General features: G+C 33.9%; 1 protein-coding gene across 1 annotated transcript; it reads left to right on the top strand.

Annotated features, from left to right (window-relative positions):
* Positions 1-105: 105 nt before the first annotated feature.
* LOC102802216 (uncharacterized) lies at positions 106-19,932 on the top strand. Its single transcript, XM_085494408.1, has 15 exons — positions 106-184; positions 270-380; positions 695-793; positions 914-1,009; positions 4,151-4,258; positions 4,482-4,683; positions 13,176-13,513; positions 16,152-16,278; positions 16,382-16,530; positions 16,736-17,954; positions 18,154-18,228; positions 18,369-18,578; positions 18,747-18,869; positions 19,569-19,781; positions 19,871-19,932. The coding sequence occupies exons 2-15, from the start codon at positions 294-296 to the stop codon at positions 19,930-19,932; spliced, it is 3,108 nt and encodes a 1,035-aa protein (XP_085350534.1). The 5' UTR covers positions 106-184; positions 270-293.
* Positions 19,933-23,499: the final 3,567 nt, after the last annotated feature.

The following is a 23,499-nucleotide window of genomic DNA, read 5'->3' as shown; positions in this document are numbered from 1 at the left end:
TGTACAATAAATTATTTTCAATTTTGTTTGAGACTTGTATTGCTATTACCTGCTTTTTAATCAATAACAAAACAGTAAGAAATGTTATATTAGAGTATGTGTGCTTGCCAACTTATGTCTCTATTATTTGCAGAGTGTACCGGAGAATGAAGCCCAACGTCGAATTGATGAACTTGGAAGAAAAGTAAGTAAGTTGTATACTCATGAATGTGTATGTTATTTTTTTGAATGCCAAATGTTTTTACATTTATCATAAATAATTATTACAGAAAACTAAAAAGACGTTGGATGTGATGCTTTGTTCAGCTGTAAATAAGGGTGATGCTGCCGAGGTTAAAAGTTTGTTGGTTCTGGGTGCACGATCTAATTGCAAAGATGAAGTAAGTATCATCAACTTAACAGTTGGTACAAAGGTACACAAACAGACGGATTGTGGACATACAGATACACTGATGAAACTACATGACTCGCCCTTGGTTGAAATACCATATGACAGTACTTGATAAGCCAACTGACGAATATATTTAATCTAATTAGACAATATATCTGTTGATATACAAATTAACTGACGCATGCTGGGAAATATTGTTTCACTGAACAATGAACTACTTATATAATCAAACAGTTGTACCATTATTATGCACATGTACGCATGGTATTAAAGCAAATAACTCATAATTTGATATTTTTACAGAAACAAAACACACCTCTAATGCTTGCATGTCAAGGCGGGTTTACCGAAATTGGAAAACTTCTACTTGAAAACAATGCTGGAACAGGGGCCACAAATCAGGTGGTTATTTATTAATAGTTATCATAATAATTTTTATGATGTTTATGATGAAAATATTGCTTATGAAATAAATCAATCATTTAACACCAAGCACTGATTGAAATCAAAATTACTTTTTAGGATAAAAAATCATCTCTACATCTAGCTGCTGAGAATGGAAATTTAGAAATGGTTAAACTACTTTTGCCATCGAGAAACTGGAACACAAAAGATAAAGTAAGATTCATTCACATATGGAATAAAACATATAATTTGTTTCTTCATTCAGTCATTTTATTTTATTGCATTTTATACAATGTCATCCCAAGCCATGTCATGTCACCCCACGCCGATATTTGCTGCCCTATTGGACCCTTCATTGTTTGCTTAAATTTAATCAGATCGCTTGTTTAATGAAATTACACATACGCCTTGATTCAGTAATTTGAAGCAAATGAACATGATAATTTCTGTGTGTTGCCAAAATTATGTGTGGAATTTAGAAAGAAATAATCAGTAAATTATTTGCAATCTTAGTGAATTAGTCATTAAAACAATTTTACAATACAGATTATATTGTTATGTGCCAGTGCTCATAAAAAAATAATAAAAATTATATAAAATATTAAACCTTATGTACATTTTGGTACTGCATGACATGATTAATTTTAATTAGGCGATTCTGATATCCAGTGGACAATGACATAACAGTGCAATAATTTGCAGGATGTTTTACACAAGAGAGTAATTCATAATGGGAGTACTATCATAATGTGGAGTGTCAGCATTGCGCCAATCAGAAAGATATGAAAAAGGACCAAAACATTGAAGCTTATTTTCAACTTACCAAATATCTAAAAGTAGAATACCCTCTATCTGGTGCTCTCATGCCAATTTATGTTCGTTCTATTCAACCATAATTCAAATAATCTAGGTTTGAATCGAGTAGATATTTATTGAAAACAGCATTCAAACATATGAGAGCCGGACACAATTAAGACAATTTTAAAAACGGGAAGTATGTTGTGGAGCAGCACCACTACAGAGGAATACCACTTATATTTTTAGAAGTATTGTCAATGAATACCAAAACCTCAGTATTCCGGAAAAATTTCTGATATTATTAACCAGATGCCCTCTGTGGTAAAATCTACCTTAAACGTTAACTTTTAATTGATTTGAAAATTACTCATGATGCAAAACCTCACAAATGGAGTCAATAAACTTTTCTTTTTGAAATAAAACACAAAAATTCAACTTCTAAACTTGAACAACACTCCTTCCCCCAAGCTCAACTTACCACTATATCACTTACATCGATTACAGATACCTATAAGAACTCACCACAGTAATCAATTACCAAAACTTGTCATGCCATACCCCACCATACACCATAGTATGTCGTGCTATACCATATACCATGTCATGCAATACTGCATCATGCTGAACTATGCCACACACCATTTTGTGCCATACCATGCCACACACCATTTTGTGCTGTACCATGCCACACACCATGCCGTGCTGTACCACACCACACACCATAGTATGTCGTGCTATACCATATACCATGTCATGCAGTACTGCATCATGCTGAACTATGCCACACACCATTTCGTGCCATACCAAGCCACACACCATTTTGTGCCATACCATGCCACACACCACTGTGTGCTGTACCATGCCACACACCATTTTGTGCTGTACCATGCCACACACCATGCCGTGCTGTACCATGCCACACACCATGCCATGTTGTACCATGCTGTACACCATGTCGTGCCATACACCATATCATGCCGTACCATGCCATACATGTATACCACGATTTGCTGTACCAGGCCAAACACCATGTTGTGCCATACCATGCCATACACTATGTTGTGCCATACCTTGTCATACACCATGTTGTGCCGTACCACGCTGTGCTGCACCATGTCGTAAACCATTTGTGCCATACCATGCCATACACCATGTTGTGCCATACCATGCCATACACCATGTTGTGCTGCACCATGCCATACACCATGTTGTGCCGTACCATGCCATACACCATGTTGTGCTGCACCATGTCATACACCATGTTGTGCTGTAACATGCCACACACCATGTCATGCGATACAATACCATACACCATGTTGTGCCATACTATGTCATACAACACCTTGTGTCATACGTACCATGTCATACACCTTTCATGTCATACCATGCCATACACTATGTTGTGTCATAACATCTCATGTTGTACCATGCCATACACCATGTCATGTCGTACATTGCCATACACCACGTCATGTTATAGCATGTCATACACCATGTTGTGTCGTACAATACCATTCACCATGTTTTGTTGTACAATGCTTTACACCATGTCGTGCCATACCATGCCACACATCATGACGTGCCATACCATGCCATACACCATGTTGTGCCTCACCATGCCATACACCATGTCATGCCATACCATGCCATACATCATGTCATTTTGTACCATGCCATATACCATGTCGTGTCGTACCTTGGCATACACCAGGTCATGCTGTACAATACCATTCACTATGTCGTGTTGCACCATGCACACATCATGTTGTGCTATACAATATCATACATTATGTTGTTCCATACAATACCATACACCATATTATGTCGTACAATGCCATACATCATGTCGTGCCATACCATGCCACTCATCACGTTGTGCCATACTGTGCCATACCATGCCGTACACCATGTTGTTTCATACCATGCCACACACCACGTCATGTTGTACCATGCCATACACCATGTTGTGCAACACCATGCAATACACCATGGGGTGTTGTACCACACCATGCCATACACCATGGGGTGTTGTACCATGCCATACATCATGTCATGCCATACCAAGCAACACACCATGTCATGCTGTACCATGCCATACACCATGTTGTGTCACACCATGCAATACACCATGTTGTGTCATACCATGCAATACACCATGTTGTGTCATACCATGCAACACACCATGTCATGCTGTACCATGTTGTACACCATGTCGTGTCATACCATGCCATACACCATGGCGTGTCACACCATGCAATACACCATGTTGTGTCATACCATGCCATACAGCATGTCATGCCATACCAAGCAACACACCATGTCATGCTGTACCATGCCATACTCCATGTTGTGTCATACCATGCCATACTCCATGTTGTGTCACACCATGCAATACACCATGTTGTGTCATACCATGCCATACTCCATGTTGTGTCACACCATGCAATACACCATGTTGTGTCATACCATGCCATACAGCATGTCGTGTCATAACATATACGTCTTGCATTGCGGGCTATGTATGAACTAACATTGCCTAATGTATCTGATTTTTAGTTTGGGAAGACACCGCTTGACTATGCAACTGCTAATAATCATACAGATATTATGGAAGAACTCAAAAATTCTAAGAAAAACGTTGCTGAAAACGTTAGAAGAGCCAAGGTTTGTGAATAGTACTTATTTTAAATTACACTATTATCTATTACCTCAAAATTGCATGACATATATTAGTATTTTTTCATAGCAAACACAACATAAATCGTATAAAAATAAATGACACACACATTCACGCATCATTTACACACACCTTCATTACACTGGCTGTAAATACTAGTTTAATTTTGCATCAAGTTACTAATATTCGCTTAATTGTATTCACCATCAGATGTTGGAGCAACTTGAAAAGGCAAAGAATACCGGGGCAAAGAAAAAAGTATACAGAGGACGTATTATGCTTGTTGGACCATGGAGTGCCGGGAAAACGTCCACCAGGAACAGCCTTTTGAATGAAGGTTACGAGGAAAAACACAGAAGCACAAATGGAGTGGAAGTCTTGGAGATTGATATCACAGAATGGCTTATCAGAGGTAGTAGTTATACATAAATACGTAATGCATTGGGTGTTAATAAGCAAATTATATGCATGTTATTTAAAATGTATATAATTTACTGGATGTACTAAAATAAATCATATTTATTATTTTCTCGTTTTACCTCATATGATTTCAGTTTTTATTTTGGTATGTTTTATAAGTAGTAGCACTGCTCTATATGTGGAGTTTGATATAAGGCGTGGTTTGTCAATCTCATATAAACAGATCAAAATTAAAGCTTGAAAAGTAAAGCCCCTATATGCGTGCATGATGTATGCCTAGTTCTGTGAGCTCTTGGTGATATATTCTTGGTTGCAACAAATATATTAGACGTAATCAGCAGTTATTGGTTTGTCTCATCCTTGGCTTCATAGCTTTGATTTTTGTATTTATTCAAAATAGGAGGTTATATACGGATTGATATGAACAGTTTATATGTAACATGTTGTTTTTTTCTGGAAAAGTCTTCTGTGTGATTATATGAACAGTTCAATGATGACGAAGAAGACATATTTTCTATCGCTTACAGCCTAAAATTATATTTGGGAACCACACGAAGTAAATAGTTGGAATGAACTTTTAGTAAAAGTAATGGGGACATAATTCATATTAATAAGTCTTGTAGTTTTCAGAATGTATTCACTTTTTACCCAACACAAATTCGAAGATCAAAATTCCTATAAATCTTTTAACTTCTTTCAGTAAATCTCTTATTGGCGACCTGCTACTACTACTATACATAAAAGTTGTATGCCTTATACCAAGAAAACGTATTGTGTTGGTCACTGGCATTATGAGGAATGAAGCCTTCATGATTGGTTTTAAACCCAACAATGCTGACAATTGAAATATTTTACAAAAAACTGATTTATACACATTTCTGACATTGATTGCTGTTTCATCCAAAACTTGTGTTCTATTCATTTATTGTTCTCCACATCCCAGCACTATTGTTTGCTTATTCAATACTTATGATGAAAATAATATTTATGCTACTTCAATAGTTCCATGTTTCATTATTTGTCTAGCATGGCTAAATAGTCGTTTTACTTGCAATTTCAGCTATTTCGCTTTCTATGCAGTCAAAGTTGGCGTCATGATCATGTGATTCACAGCATTGAGTTTCTACAACCTATTTGAAATGTTCAGCCCACATTCCATATGTGATTCATTGCATTGAGTTTCTACAACCTATTTGAAATGTTCAGCCCACATTCCATATGTGATTCATTGCATTGAGTTTCTATAACCTATTTAAAATGTTTAGCCCATATTCCATATGTGATTCGTCGCATTGAGTTTCTATAACCTATTTGAAATGTTTAGCCCACATTCCATATGTGATTCATAGCATTGAGTTTCTATAACCTATTTGAAATGTTTAGCCCACATTCCATATGTGATTCATTGCATTGAGTTTCTATAACCTATTTGAAATGTTTAGCCCATATTCCATATGTAATTCATTGCATTGAATTTCTATAAGCTATTTGAAAAGTTCAGCCCACATTCCATATGTGATTTCTTGCATTGAGTTTCTATAACTTATTTGAAATGTTTAGCCCACATTCCATATGTGATTCTTTGCATTGAGTTTCTATAACCTATTTGAAATGTTTAGCCCATATTCCATATGTGATTCCTTTCATTGAGTTTCTATAACCTATTTGAAATGTTTATCCCACATTCCATATGTGATTCATTGCATTGAGTTTCTATAACCTATTTGAAATGTTTAGCCCACATTCCATTTGCAATTCATTTCATTGAGTTTCTATAACCTATTTGAAATGTTTAGCCTACATTCCATATGTGATTCGTTGCATTAAGTTTCTATAACCTATTTAAAATGTTTAGCCCACATTCTATATGTGATTCATTGCATTAAGTTTCTATAACCTATTTAAAATGTTTAGCCCACATTCCATATGTGATTCATTGCATTAAGTTTCTATAACCTATTTAAAATGTTTAGCCCACATTCTATATGTGATTCATTGCATTAAGTTTCTATAACCTATTTAAAATGTTTAGCCCACATTCCATATGTGATTCATTGCATTAAGTTTCTATAACCTATTTAAAATGTTTAGCCCACATTCTATATGTGATTCATTGCATTAAGTTTCTATAACCTATTTAAAATGTTTAGCCCACATTCCATATGTGATTCATTGCATTGAGTTTCTATAACCTATTTGAAATATTTAGCTCACATTCTATATGTGATTCATTGCATTGAGTTTCTATAACCTATTTGAAATGTTTAGCTCACATTCTATATGTGATTCGTTGCATTGAGTTTCTATAACCTATTTGAAATGTTTAGCTCACATTCTATATGTGATTCGTTGCATTGAGTTTCTATAACCTATTTGAAATGTTTAGCCCACATTCCATATGTGATTCGTTGCATTGAGTTTCTATAACCTATTTGAAATGTTTAGCTCACATTCCATATGTGATTCATTGCATTGAGTTTCTATAACCTATTTGAAATGTTTAGCCCACATTCCATATGTGATTCATTGCATTGAGTTTCTATAATCTATTTGAAATGTTTAGCCCACATTTCATATGTGATTCATTGCATTGAGTTTCTATAACCTATTTAAAATGTTTAGCCCACATTCCATATGTGATTTATTGTATTGAGTTTCTATAACCTTTTTGAAATGTTTAGCCCACATTCCATATGTGATTCGTTGCATTGAGTTTCTATAACCTATTTGAAATGTTTAGCCCACATTCCATATGTGATTCATTGTATTGAGTTTCTATAACCTATTTGAAATGTTTAGCCCACATTCCATATGTGATTCGTTGCATTGAGTTTCTATAACCTATTTGAAATGTTTAGCCCACATTCCATATGTGATTCCTTGTATTGAGTTTCTATAACCTATTTGAAATGTTTAGCTCACATTCTATATGTGATTCATTGCATTGAGTTTCTATAACCTATTTGAAATGTTTAGCTCACATTCTATATGTGATTCATAGCATTGAGTTTCTATAACCTATTTGAAATGTTTAGCCCACATTCTATATGTGATTCATTGCATTGAGTTTCTATTACCTATTTGAAATGTTTAGCCCACAGTCTATATGTGATTCATTGCATTGAGTTTCTATAACCTATTTGAAATGTTTAGCTCACATTCTATATGTGATTCATTGCATTGAGTTTCTATAACCTATTTGAAATGTTTAGCCCACATTTCATATGTGATTCATTGCATTGAGTTTCTATAACCTATTTAAAATGTTTAGCCCACATTCCATATGTGATTCATTGTATTGAGTTTCTATAACCTTTTTGAAATGTTTAGCCCACATTCAATATGTGATTCGTTGCATTGAGTTTCTATAACCTATTTGAAACGTTTAGCCCACATTCCATATGTGATTCATTGTATTGAGTTTATATAACCTATTTGAAATGTTTAGCCCACATTCCATATGTGATTCATTGCATTGAGTTTCTATAACCTATTTAAAATGTTTAGCCCACATTCCATATGTGATTCATTGCATTGAGTTTCTATAACCTATTTGAAATGTTTAGCCCACATTTCATATGTGATTCATTGCATTGAGTTTCTATAACCTATTTGAAATGTTTAGCCCACATTCCATATGTGATTTATTGTATTGAGTTTCTATAACCTTTTTGAAATGTTTAGCCCACATTCCATATGTGATTCGTTGCATTGAGTTTCTATAACCTATTTGAAATGTTTAGCCCACATTCCATATGTGATTCATTGTATTGAGTTTCTAAAACCTATTTGAAATGTTTATCCCACATTCCATATGTGATTCATTGCATTGAGTTTCTATAACCTATTTAAAATGTTTAGCCCACATTCCATATGTGATTTATTGTATTGAGTTTCTATAACCTTTTTGAAATGTTTAGCCCACATTCCATATGTGATTCGTTGCATTGAGTTTCTATAACCTATTTGAAATGTTTAGCCCACATTCCATATGTGATTCATTGTATTGAGTTTTTATAACCTATTTGAAATGTTTAGCCCACATTCCATATGTGATTCATTGCATTGAGTTTCTATAACCTATTTGAAATGTTTAGCCCACATTCCATATGTGATTCGTTGCATTGAGTTTCTATAATCTATTTGAAATGTTTAGCCCACATTCCGTATGTGTTTCATTTCATTGAGTTTCTATAACCTATTTGAAATGTTTAGCCCATATTCCATATGTGATTCATTGCATTGAGTTTCTATAACCTATTTGAAATGTTTAGCCCACATTCCATATGTGATTCATTGCATTGAGTTTCTATAACCTATTTGAAATGTTTAGCCCACATTCCATATGTGATTCATTGCATTGAGTTTCTATAACCTATTTGAAATGTTTAGCCCACATTCCATATGTGATTCATTGCATTGAGTTTCTATAACATATTTGAAATGTTTAGCCCACATTCCATATGTGATTCATTGCATTGAGTTTCTATAACCTATTTGAAATGTTTAGCCCACATTCCATATGTGATTCATTGCATTGAGTTTCTATAACCTATTTGAAATGTTTAGCCTACATTCCATATGTGATTCATTGCATTGAGTTTCTATAACATATTTAAAATGTTTAGCCCACATTCCATAGGTGATTCGTTGCATTGAGTTTCTATAACCCATTTAAAATGTTTATCCCACATTCCATATGTGATTCATTTCATTGAGTTTCTATAACCTATTTGAAATGTTTAGCCTACATTCCATATGTGATTCATTGCATTGAGTTTATATAACCTATTTGAAATGTTTAGCCCCCATTCCATATGTGATTCATTGCATTGAGTTTCTATAACCTATTTAAAATGTTTAGCCCACATTCTATATGTGATTCATTTCATTGAGTTTCTGTAACCTATTTGAAATGTTTAGCCCACATTCCATATGTGATTCATTGCATTGAGTTTCTATAACCTATTTGAAATGTTTAGCCCACATTCCATATGTGATTCATTGCATTGAGTTTCTATAACCTATTTGAAATGTTTAGCCCACATTTCATATGTGATTCATTGCATTGAGTTTCTATCACATATTTAAAATGTTTAGCCCACATTCCATATGTGATTTATTGTATTGAGTTTCTATAACCTTTTTTGAAATGTTTAGCCCACATTTCATATGTGATTCATTGCATTGAGTTTCTATAACCTATTTGAAATGTTTAGCCCACATTCCATATGTGATTCATTGTATTGAGTTTCTATAACCTATTGGAAATGTTTAGCCTACATTCCATATGTGATTCGTTGCATTGAGTTTCTATAACCTATTTGAAATGTTTAGCTCACATTCTATATGTGATTCATTGCATTGAGTTTCTATAACCTATTTGAAATGTTTAGCTCACATTCTATATGTGATTCATAGCATTGAGTTTCTATAACCTATTTGAAATGTTTAGCCCACATTCTATATGTGATTCATTGCATTGACTTTCTATAACCTATTTGAAATGTTTAGCCCACATTCTATATGTGATTCATTGCATTGAGTTTCTATAACCTATTTGAAATGTTTAGCTCACATTCTATATGTGATTCATTGCATTGAGTTTCTATAACCTATTTGAAATGTTTAGCCCACATTTCATATGTGATTCATTGCATTGAGTTTCTATAACCTATTTAAAATGTTTACCCCACATTCCATATGTGATTCATTGTATTGAGTTTCTATAACCTTTTTGAAATGTTTAGCCCACATTCAATATGTGATTCGTTGCATTGAGTTTCTATAACCTATTTAAAACGTTTAGCCCACATTCCATATGTGATTCATTGTATTGAGTTTATATAACCTATTTGAAATGTTTAGCCCACATTCCATATGTGATTCATTGCATTGAGTTTCTATAACCTATTTGAAATGTTTAGCCCACATTCCATATGTGATTCATTGTATTGAGTTTCTATAACCTTTTTTGAAATGTTTAGCCCACATTTCATATGTGATTCATTGCATTGAGTTTCTATAACCTATTTGAAATGTTTAGCCCACATTCCATATGTGATTCATTGTATTGAGTTTCTATAACCTATTGGAAATGTTTAGCCCACATTCCATATGTGATTCGTTGCATTGAGTTTCTATAACCTATTTGAAATGTTTAGCCCACATTCCATATGTGATTTTTTGTATTGAGTTTCTATAACCTATTTGAAATGTTTAGCTCACATTCTATATGTGATTCATTGCATTGAGTTTCTATAACCTATTTGAAATGTTTAGCTCACATTCTATATGTGATTCATAGCATTGAGTTTCTATAACCTATTTGAAATGTTTAGCCCACATTCTATATGTGATTCATTGCATTGAGTTTCTATAACCTATTTGAAATGTTTAGCCCACATTCTATATGTGATTCATTGCATTGAGTTTCTATAACCTATTTGAAATGTTTAGCTCACATTCTATATGTGATTCATTGCATTGAGTTTCTATAACCTATTTGAAATGTTTAGCCCACATTTCATATGTGATTCATTGCATTGAGTTTCTATAACCTATTTAAAATGTTTACCCCACATTCCATATGTGATTCATTGTATTGAGTTTCTATAACCTTTTTGAAATGTTTAGCCCACATTCAATATGTGATTCGTTGCATTGAGTTTCTATAACCTATTTAAAACGTTTAGCCCACATTCCATATGTGATTCATTGTATTGAGTTTATATAACCTATTTGAAATGTTTAGCCCACATTCCATATGTGATTCATTGCATTGAGTTTCTATAACATATTTAAAATGTTTAGCCCACATTCCATATGTGATTCGTTGCATTGAGTTTCTATAACCTATTTGAAATGTTTAGCCCACATTCCATATGTGATTCATTGTATTGAGTTTTTATAACCTATTTGAAATGTTTAGCCCACATTCCATATGTGATTCATTGCATTGAGTTTCTATAACCTATTTGAAATGTTTAGCCCACATTCCATATGTGATTCATTGCATTGAGTTTCTATAACCTATTTGAAATGTTTAGCCCACATTCCGTATGTGATTCATTTCATTGAGTTTCTATAACATATTTAAAATGTTTAGCCCACATTCCATAGGTGATTCGTTGCATTGAGTTTCTATAACCTATTTGAAATGTTTAGCCCACATTCCATATGTGATTCATTGCATTGAGTTTCTATAACCTATTTGAAATTTTAGCCCACATTTCATATGGGATTTCATGCATCGAGTTTCTATAACCTATTTGAAACATTTGAATTTAAATGCTTCTAGGTTTTCCAAAAAACAATTTAATCCACTAAACACATACATGTGTATCATGTTTTAGAAGAAAAACACATCTTGAAAAAGGAGAAGGAGAAGAAACCCTAAAAGTCATTAAGGCCCCAATTTGAACAATCAAAATTTGGGTTTTAACATATTACAAAATAGTCATATACCTGGAATGATTCCAAACAAACTTCTCAAATCACAAGAGATTGTGTCATCTAATCAAAAATCATGCAGAATATAGCAGGGTAACATTTTAGTTTTACTGTTGAATACTTGCAGGATAAATCCTGGTAGATGTATTTTCGCTCACTGACTTTAAATGTGTATGTTGCATATTTCTGTACAAACAATGGCTGACGATGGAGTAATACTTTGAATGAGATTGTTAATTCAAAGACGAAATAATCATAGACCATTAATTATGTTCTATTATGAATATCCATATGTTGATCGCTGCACAACATTATCTACCTGCCACATGTTCGATAAGCGAATCTTATTGAAACAGTATAAATAAAGGTATACCACTGGCACACAAGTGTGTGGTAGTCTTGCATGACATAATAAACGACCAAGAGACTCTATATTTCTGAATTTCGGCAAAACTTTGTACATAGTTACTCTGGGACAATGCACAGACCTGATTAGTTTTGTGTAAAAATCGTTGATACTAATTACCCAATTTGCATACTGATTATTAAATGTTTGACTTTTCCACTGATATTTCAAGTGCTAATCATTAAATTTCAATGAACTTGGTATATAGGTATATCCATGCATATTAATTACCTAATTTGCATTATTAGTACATGTATTGGATCAAGTATAAGACTCTCAAAATCTATGTTCACAGATGGTGATGCAGATTTTAAGTCAGATAAAACTCTTCGTATTTGTCCCTTAAGGGATATAAAATCTTTCTGATAAAATATCCCATTCTGGATCCTGAACAGCTTTGGCAGATGAGATTTTATATCTCCCAAAACCGGTGTACTCAGAGTTTATCTGATATATATATATATATATAAATCCAAGCAACAATACCCAACTATAAGGTTAGGAAGTTATTATTATTATTAGTGTTCAGCACAAACCATGTCAGCACAGTTTTGTAATAGTTTTACTTGTTTTAAACTGTACTTTAAGACATCTCAAATGTGTCATAAGTGAATCTTGTTTTGTAGATAATGAAGAATACTTCAATAAGCGCAATCCTGATGAAACACGTGATCTAATTGAGAGAGCCCTTGCATCAGAAGTTGCACGACAAGATAAAGACAGACAAACTACTCGATCTGGACCCATTGTATTTAGTCAGACTAAACGCACACAAAAACCTGGGCTGACTGGTACAATGAAGAAAGACATAGTGGAAACGTTAAGAAAAGTGGGTGAAAATAAATCTGAAGCTCTTAAGCGCATTGAACAGAGGATAAAGAAGGCAGAAAACACAGATTCAAGTGATTTTTATTTTTCACTTTGGGATTTTGGGGGTCAGACTTGTTACTATATTACGCATCAGGTACGTGTATATAGATTTCACTTTTTTAACTTACACTCTTTCAAACTTTCAGTTGATCAATGGTTTATGTTATAGGCGAACTGCTAAATATGCGACTCTGCAACTGCCCATTTTTCACTGACAGATATAGAGTACACATCAAACGCGCTAGGCAACACAGCAACGTATGTAGATACCAATCTACTTAACACAACTATTGCTAAGTAGTGATAGGTATGCGAGGTCATATATCTTGAATGTACCTGTAGCTAGCTCACACACACATCAGTTTTTACCTCCATGTTAGTACAATGTTTAGGCTCGTTCAGGTACAGCCATGAAATGGAACCTATAATGCGGGCTTCATCCATATATGTTACTGCATGTGTGTTTGTACATTACTGGCATGTCAGAAGTAGATATCAATCAATTATTTTAATGAAGAATTATGTGTTGCAGAAGCTCTGCAAATATTTTTTTGTATATGAATTTCTTAAGTGGATCTTTCCAAATTGTCGTCAATATAGTTCAATTTGTGCCAACCATTTGGTACATGGGAGAGGGAGTCACTGGACAATTTTTTAGCCTTCATTATTATGTTCGGCACAGTTAATTTATTTTTTGAAAGCAGAACCTTGCATTTTAATTATTTCCAAGGTTGACGCTTCCTACATTTATGTAATGGTCGATCCCTTACCAACGTCTCTTGTGCTTGGGCTTGTCATTCAAATGACAAGCTTACTGAAATCTCAACAGAAGATCAGATTTGTCAAAATATTCGATCAATGTTGCTCTTAAATTTTAGTGTGATTTTGCACTGTCTGTTTTTTTATTGGTAAAATAGTTTCAGGAAAGACATTTATATTTGCCGTAAAAATATCGACCGTGATGAACATTTGTCCATGATGATTACAAAGACAATTTTATGAGAGAACCAATGATGCTGACTTCTATGCAAAAAAACGCACAAAATGAATAAATTTTACCATATTTTGATTAATTGTAACGTCTTGTGAAAATAGTTTCAAAATAAAGTCGCCACCCGTTTCTGTGTGCAATTATACGTATATGAGAGCGTGATTTCATATCTATGAATACGCACACAAAACTATTATAATAGAGTGAAGATAAGTTATTTGTTTTCTTAATTTACATGTGTAAATAATTATTGGATTGGATTATTGGATTTCGTAAAACAGACGACGTTCGGGATTTTGCTTGATATTATTGGCAATCGTCTGGTTTACATTTTCTCATCTTGCAATGAAACTAAATTCATGACATTCTTCGCCTGTAAGCCACTTCGTTTTAGTTTTTGAAGTGAGGTCAGACAATGGCGCCATGTGCATCAAGTGTCAAAGCAGTACGTGAATTCATAACCTTGATTGGGTGCCTATCCCAGCCTAAGATCATACCACGATAACCCTTGCCCTGGTGGCATTTGTCTGAATGGATTTTATGTAAAGTAAAACAAGACAGCACGTTATATTCCCCTAGATTTTCCTATTAAAGGCATCAACAATAATTAATGCATAGTTTATGTTAGAATATTGTATTTTTTAATAAATGATTCAACCTTGCATGCAACTAATGAAGTCTCCGAGTTCAATAGGTCCGGGCTGTCTGATTATCATGATATAATTAACATGATTTAATTAACAGAAATAGTTAACATCTTGAACACTTAAATAATCAGACAGAAATTCGTGCTGTTTTGTTCATGCTAATTTTTTTCTTAAAAAAATAATATTGCCAAACTAGATAGAATATGTAGGAAGCGTCAATGTACGGAGACGTTGTCATATACACTGACAGATGAAGCTTAACAACTATCCAGATCTAAAATGATGCGTTATTTCAACCTTAAAACATACAAAACATACATGGGCAAGCCGACAGTATTGGATATTTTTTTTTTATTTAAGTATTGTCATGTTGTCAGGGAACAGGGCACATTTCGTAATACTATTTTCAGAAATATGTAACAAATCACCCAGAAATTAAATAAATCTTCGAAAAAAAATATTCCATTAAGTGGGAAAACATTGTGAACTATATGAAGGAACAAATGATTTTGCACAGTTTTTTTGCCATCACCCCCATTAGAGTTACTAATGGTCAACCTATCATATCATATGAATCATATCATATGAATGAAGGTGAATATACAAATTATTGTATTATTCTTTTTAAATACGAGAACTGTGACATTCACGTCTTGTTTATAAATCTGATTTACTCAAACTGACAATTAATACAATTTGATTTGGGGATACAATACTGGCTAAGTAATAGAACATTAATGAGTAAAATATATGATAACAGTAAGCAGTCCCTAACTGAACCTGGTACAACCACAATCCTTCGTATAACTGAATATCAGTGATGGCATGGTTACCTAGCAACTAGAGAAATACAACTTTTGATATTGATTTGTGTGCACTTGTAACATCCCTGTTGATTGTTCTATGTTAGTATCTTATTCATAGTAAAGATAGGTGTCTTAGAAAGTCCGACAATATATACTCTAGATATATCAATACAATGTTGATCAAAAACTGGTATGAGTGTAATTTGATTTGATGTATGAAACGTCAATTGGGTATTGCTCTTTTCAATTAAAATAACATTTTTAGTATTCTGTTTTTATTTTCGCTAGGTATTTTTGGCATATAGGGTAATTTACATCTTTGTAACTGATCTTACAAAAGGACTTGACGATATTTTAGAACTGGAGCCCCAAGATCAGACAGCAAGATATTGGAAAGAAGATATGCCATTGAAAGGTATGATGAATTAAGGTTTCAAAAATGACACATTTTACTTATATTTTATATTACAATTAAAGACTAAAAATTAAGTATTTCATTCCATCGGTATTTTATTCAGACTACATGCGTTTCTGGACAAATTCAATTCATACCCATGCAATGAGGGATTTTGCTATAAAGGCACATGGACAAGACGAGAGTGAAGAACACACCATTGTTGCACCACCAGTTATAATTGCAGGTACAAAGAAAGATTTACTTGAAGGGGTGAGTATATTTTTCCGGTCTCCAAATAATAACATTGTATGTAAAACAGTTATGTAATACAAAGAGTGTTATTAAATATTAGTGCCTACATGTATATCCGATTATTTTTATGACGTTATTTGTAGGGAGTTATTCATCGAACTAGAATGTTTGTTATTTTTGTCTTGAATTAATAGCATTATTTATTCAAATATATATATTTCAGGATGTCGAAAAGGAAAGCAAAGTCCGTTTATGTAAATTAAGAGAATATCTCAGGCAACATACAAAATCAGCATGGGATAGTCACGTTACTTCGCCAATGTTTGCTCTTGATAATAAGTCAAGACATAATGATAAGACGACTGATCCATCGATAGAAAGCCTCCGAAAACGGATACAGGAACTAGCTAAGGAATTTTGCTTTCTCGGTGACATTCCTGTCAATTGGCTAATACTAGAGTTAACTCTTAGATCCGAGGAGAAGGAGACATTGCAATTATCCGATGTACTCGAATTAGGCAAAGCAAAGGATCTGTCCACTGCAGAGATTAACGATGCGTTGAAGTACTTCCACGATGTTGGAGAGATCATTCACTTTGCTGATGTCCGTGAACTTAAAGATACTGTAATCATCGATCCACGGTGGTTGATAAACTTATTCAGGTTATTAATTACAAATACAGTTTCATACAAGACTAATCCTGAGCTATCTTCCGAACTGCTGAACATGTTTGATGAACTATACAACCACGGAAGGATGAAGAAGGAGTTAGTTTCACAGTGGCTCAAATTGCATGATCGCCAGCAGGATACAGATATTCTCTTGAAAGTTCTTGAAATGTTTGATATTATTTGTCAGTCCACTCTAGAAATCGACGTATACTACTTCCCATGCCTTCTGCAAAGCGAGCCACAGGAAAAGGTGCTGTTCCCTCCAGGGTATAAGTCTTGTGAGCCGTTATATTTACATTTTCGAGGTAATTTTTTACCGGAAGGATTATACTACCGTTTGATTGTTCGTTGTTTAAGAAATCATCCGAGAGCCAAGCTATTCCAGGATCATGCTCGTTTTATTCATAACGAGTCTAACGACCACCACTTTACTCTGTGTAGAAAGGGAGCGGACATAGAATTAAAGATGTTACGATTGGATACTTTAGGCGAGCAAATAATTCAACATCTTTACGAGAAGGTACGACAAGAAGTGGAAACCTCTCTGAAGGAGTTAATTCAGATGTACACACCGGGGTTGAAGTATCGAATATGTGTGAAGTGTGGCTGTGATACCCACAGGGATGGTAAATGGATACCAGAATCTAAAGACATTGATGATGGATGTACAGATATCACCCCCGTATTGGATCAAGGTGTTAAACAATTATATTGTGAACGGGAAAAGATGCCGGTAAACATGTCCGCCATTTCCTACTGGTATACACAGTGTAAGTACACTTTTGTGTAATTATTGAGCATATCCAGCAAAGTAGCTTTTTTACAATAATGGAACATTTATAAAGCATGTCTGAGTATTAAATAACCTGATCAATGTTTTTATATACGAATGATATATGTAAAAAAAGAAACTTGTATTTTTATTTTTAATTCGTAAAAAATAATAACAAGTCATCTTTTTAATTGCAGTAAAACAGTCACCAAGGAGGACATTAAAAGATATCATACACTTATTTTGTTATCTGGATCTCGAGCTAGATTCAGGTATGTGTTTAAACATAACAATTAAGACACATACACAAATTCTGATGCACACTTTTTAATATAATTTGGGTCATATTTATATGTACATCGCATTGCATTGTGTAAATCAACGTTTGTAACAGCTTATATTATTTTTTAAGTTGCCGTTGGGAGAATAAAACAGCAGTGTAGTTGGAAAATACCGTATGAAACATTGCAGAGAATAAAGGGTGGATTTGACCTGTTTTATGAATTGTACAGTCGAGAATACATCAAGACTAACGATACTGCTTTTCTGGAATATGTCTTGTCGGACATTGGGAAGCAGAAATTGGCAGAGAAAGTTAGACAATTCCCAGCACTAGACACAGGTAGGTCTCATTCTATGTATATTATTGTTTGGTGGTATATGCGTTATTTTTCAGTCAATTTACTACATACATAAAATATTAATATAATTTTGCAACTGTGATGTGCCGATTATTTCTTCTCGTATATTTGTGTTTGTACTAAATATTTTTGTATTTTTTCCGTTCCAGTGACTAATGAAGATAATGAATCCGGTCCTAGTTCATCTTTCCCAGAACAAATGAAAAACGTTGAAACTGAAGATTCAAGGTTTATTAGATTACTTTGTGATATAAATCTTGAGCTGGGAGACGGTATGTTGTATATATGTATAAATGAAAAAACAAACTTGAATACGTGTGCCTGTGTACAATGAGTTATTGAGTGATTGGTTGGTTAGTTGACAAGTGCATTATATCAAAGGTTACGTTGTGTGCCTCGATTCATATTACAGCGTTATCACGGCAGAGGATATATATTGGGAATGTATAACTGTATATAATAACATTATATAACTTGAATTAGCATTCACAATATTGAATTACTACATAAATATAAATCGATTTGTATAGAATTTAAATCTCAAGGTACTATTTGAATTCATTCATTCGCTGTTTATATATCGTTGTCTTGTGTAAATTGCTGATGCTTTCAACACATTTTCTTGGAATATACTACTATTGTGAAAGGTGAAGAAAAGCCATGTGTCGAAAAGCGCTTACTGGTGTGATAATTCTGAAAATATAACATTTTCCCTATATTGCATTATACAAGGAATTTATCCGCCTTGTAGTGTGCGTTCTAGATTTTATATTCAAATTATAGGGCTAAAAAGCACTTTGTGGAACAAACGTGTAGATGACAAAATGTACAATTCTAGCAAAGTTCAACGAACTAGCAGTAATAATTTTGTTTCACATAATCTTAATGCACAATGAAAGTGTGTACTAGTTACTAGGTGTACTATAGTAAGCTAATGTGCATGCTTGAAATCAATTCTTTTTGACTTTCAGAACATTTGACGACCATTAAAACCCGTTGCCACAGACATATACCCGACGGTATATTGCAAAAGAAAGATACAGCATTTGATGTATTTTATGATTTGTATAAGCGTGGAGAAATATCTCCAGACAACACACCTTTCCTGGAGTATTTGTTATCCTGTGTAGGAAAGGAGACTCTGGTGACTTCAATTAAACGATTTCATCGCGGAAAAACCCCGGGTAAGTTTCAAAATCCAAATCCAGTGAATATCATTGATACCTGTTGACATAGTTGAACAAATAATATTTACTATTTATTTTGCAATTAGTATCCGTGTCAACTGGTGTTGGCAAGAAACGAAGAATTGACCCATTGGCTGCTACACCTTAATTGTAATGAGTGAGTAATAATCTCGACATATCTTGTACATTAAGTGTTTATGACGTGGTGTTTTATTGACAAGACTATCACACTGAGTAACGAAATGCTGCAATGCAGTTCATAGATTATTGCTGATTAGACAGACGCTGAACTGAATTACTTTCTTTTTATTTACAGCATTGTTGCCGATTTTGAAAGACATGATTTACAAGAAATGAGTATTCCTCCTGCTATCTGGTTTATTTGTGTAAACATGAAGGAGGAGTGTAGAGCAGAAGTAAACGTGGCTACTTACTCCATTCACTCAACTGATAATGTGTTGATGTGTCATTGTCAATCTTAAAATCAGTCCGTCTTGTTATTCATTTCAAAGCACACGAATTGTGATACCTTTGAAGTTTCATAACGTTTTATGTTATTTACACTTCACCTTGTGTTATCCACCAATAGACAATGCGTATGTTTGATTGAATTGTGTTCACGCTAAACACGTGATAATAGATTTTTAATAAATGCTGTAAATTAAACACATATAGCCTGACATTCATGTCGCATTAATATTATCAGTTTTATCAGTGTGGTCAAACATCTAGTAAACTAAATAAGATGTCATAGCTATACACTCCGACTTAGCTTAGTCACGTCTCGCTGAATTTTCTCTCTGTTTTTGTATTTAGTATTTGTATTTAAATTTTATGTAAATTCTCATCAATATTGATTATATTTCACTTTATTTTATTTTACAAATGTACTATTAAATAATGACATGGTCGATATTCGACTTTTTGGGGTATTATAATAAATAAAATAAATAAATAAATATAATTGTAATAAACTACTTTTCACTGCCCATTTTTGTTAATAATAATGAATCCCCATAGTGCCATCTTTGATGAGGAAAGGGTATATGGCAAGTTCGTCTCGCACATTATCCAGTCTGCACCATTTTCTGAATCCGAAATTTCTTTGATTTCATTTTGTTTATAAATCACCAACAGAATTAGACAAATTTAGTTAAATATGTGACGTGAAACCTTCGTAGTGGTGATAAATAATACGTCATAAACAGAGCCCGGATGGAGATATTGGCTTAAATAACAGACTTTTGTGCCATGAATATTCCCGCCTAGGTCCTGTTCATTATTCCATAACTAATGGTTAAGACCACTGTATCTGAAACGTATGAGAAATACGATGTATGTATGTAGAAGGATAGAGATTCCATTGTAGTAAGATAGCGAGACTAGAACAATTCTACTCTATGTTAAATACAAGGATCATAATAAAAAACATGTTATATATAATTATTTCCTATTTGTTGTCAACATTACTCCTCCACATACACACAGCCAATCAATCATTCTTTTTTACTAACGACGTTACGCATGTTTTCTTACCGATGAAAATACATCACCCAATACACTGAGTTTAACATGAACACAGTGTGACTTTATTGTAACTAAGGCTAAATCAATGATATAATGTGTACACACGTGTCTCCCAATGTGAACGTGTTAATCGGCTGTCAGCCCATTTTGGACAGATCTGTTTTCTTTCTGCCAACATTGCAAACTATTATCTATTGTATTATCTCTCTCTTTCGATGTTGCAATACTAAGTCGGAAAATATTTTCCTGTTATTTATTTTACTAAACACGTTTATTTATTTATTCCGTTTTTATTCACACAACTATTTATGAACGCTGATCAACAAGAGTATATACTTTGTGTACATAATTTCCTACCTCATATTCCACGCTCGAATGGGAAAGAAGAAAACACGTAGAGTACAACGTATAACAGTGTAAACTACCACATCATATTTAGTTTGGACAGTTTTATTCACCAACCATTATCACTGAACGTGTAGGTGTATCAAGACAACAATCTAGTATCGATATTTTGAGACGACATTAATGCTTTCGAAATTGAATACTGAATTAATTTATAAACAATGTATTCTGATTAACAAATTGTCAAATATTTGGAGTAAGTAGTATATCCTATCAACTTTGAAGGGTTCAACGAACTTCTGATCAAGCGCAAAACTGTGTTGTCACCCTGAAAGTAAATACACTGTATTTCGACAAAGGATGGAATCTCCTGTGTAATGGCCGCCTAGAAACATGTGATAAAGAGATAATTATACGGCATTCCCCTGCCCGATAAAGAAAGTTATAAGTCATTCCCGTACACGATAAGAGATAGTTATAAGTCATTCCCTTACAAGATAAAAAGATAGTTATACGGCATTTCCGTACACGATAAAGATATAGTTATACGGCAGGCATCCCCATGCACGATAAAGAGGTAGTTATACGGTATTCCCGAGCACAATATAAAAGATAGTTATACGGCATTCCCGTACGCGATAAAGAGATAGTTATATGGCATTCCCGTACATGATAAAGAGATAGTTATACGGCATTCCCGTACACGATAAAGAGATAGTTATACGGCATTCCCATACACGATAAAGAGATAGTTATACGGCATTCCCGTACATGATAAAGAGATAGTTATACGGCATTCCCGTACACGATAAAGAGATAGTTATACGGCGTTCCCGTATATGATAAAGAGATAGTTATACGGCATTCCCGTACACGATAAAGAGATAGTTATACGGCATTCCCGTACACGATATAAAAGACAGTTATACGGCATTCCCGTACATGATAAAGAGATAGTTATACGGCATTCCCGTACACGATAAAGATATAGTTATACGGCATCCCCATGCACGATAAAGAGGTAGTTATACGGTATTCCCGAGCACGATATAAAAGATAGTTATACGGCATTCCCGTACGCGATAAAGAGATAGTTATACGGCATTCCCGTACACGATAAAGAGATAGTTATACGGCATTCTCGTACACGATAAAGAGGTAGTTATACGGTATTCCCGTACACGATAAAGAGGTAGTTATACGGTATTCCCGTACACGATAAAGATGTAGTTATACGGTATTCCCGTACACGATAAAGAGGTAGTTATACGGTATTCCCGTACACGATAAAGAGGTAGTTGTACGGTATTCCCGTACACGATAAAGAGGTAGTTATACGGTATTCCCGTACGCGATAAAGTGGTAGTTATACGGTATTCCCGTAAACGATAAAGAGGTAGTTATACGGTATTCCCGTACACGATAAAGAGGTAGTTATACGGTATTCCCGTACACGATAAAGAGGTAGTTATACGGTATTCCCGTACACGATAAAGAGATAGGTATAAGTCATTCCCGTACACGATAAAGATATAGTTATACGGCATTCCCATGCACGATAAAGAGGTAGTTATACGGTATTCCCGAGCACGATATAAAAGATAGTTATACGGCATTCCCGTACATGATAAAGAGATAGTTATACGGCATTCCAATGCACGATAAAGAGGTAGTTATACGGTATTCCCGTACACGATAAAGAGGTAGTTATACGGTATTCCCGTACATGATAAAGAGATAGTTATACGGCATTCCCGTGTACGATATAAAAGATAGTTGTGTGTTGTTTGTCGCATAGCAATTTCTAAGTATGACAAGTATTTGGTAGAATTGAATTATGTTA

Source organism: Saccoglossus kowalevskii, chromosome 20, assembly GCF_978046115.1.
Source record: "Saccoglossus kowalevskii chromosome 20, keSacKowa6.1, whole genome shotgun sequence".
NCBI lineage: Eukaryota > Metazoa > Hemichordata > Enteropneusta > Harrimaniidae > Saccoglossus > Saccoglossus kowalevskii.
The sequence above is the reverse complement of the archived record's forward strand: the minus strand, read 5'-3'. Positions and strand labels throughout refer to the sequence as shown.

Bases quoted from the DNA above. Each gene is read 5' to 3' on its own strand.
- LOC102802216 (XM_085494408.1), top strand. From the start codon at position 294: ATGCTTTGTTCAGCTGTAAATAAGGGTGATGCTGCCGAGGTTAAAAGT. The intron at 13,514-16,151 runs GTACGTGTATAT...TATTTTCGCTAG, and splicing joins GTTACTATATTACGCATCAG to GTATTTTTGGCATATAGGGT. The intron at 16,279-16,381 runs GTATGATGAATT...TATTTTATTCAG, and splicing joins AGAAGATATGCCATTGAAAG to ACTACATGCGTTTCTGGACA.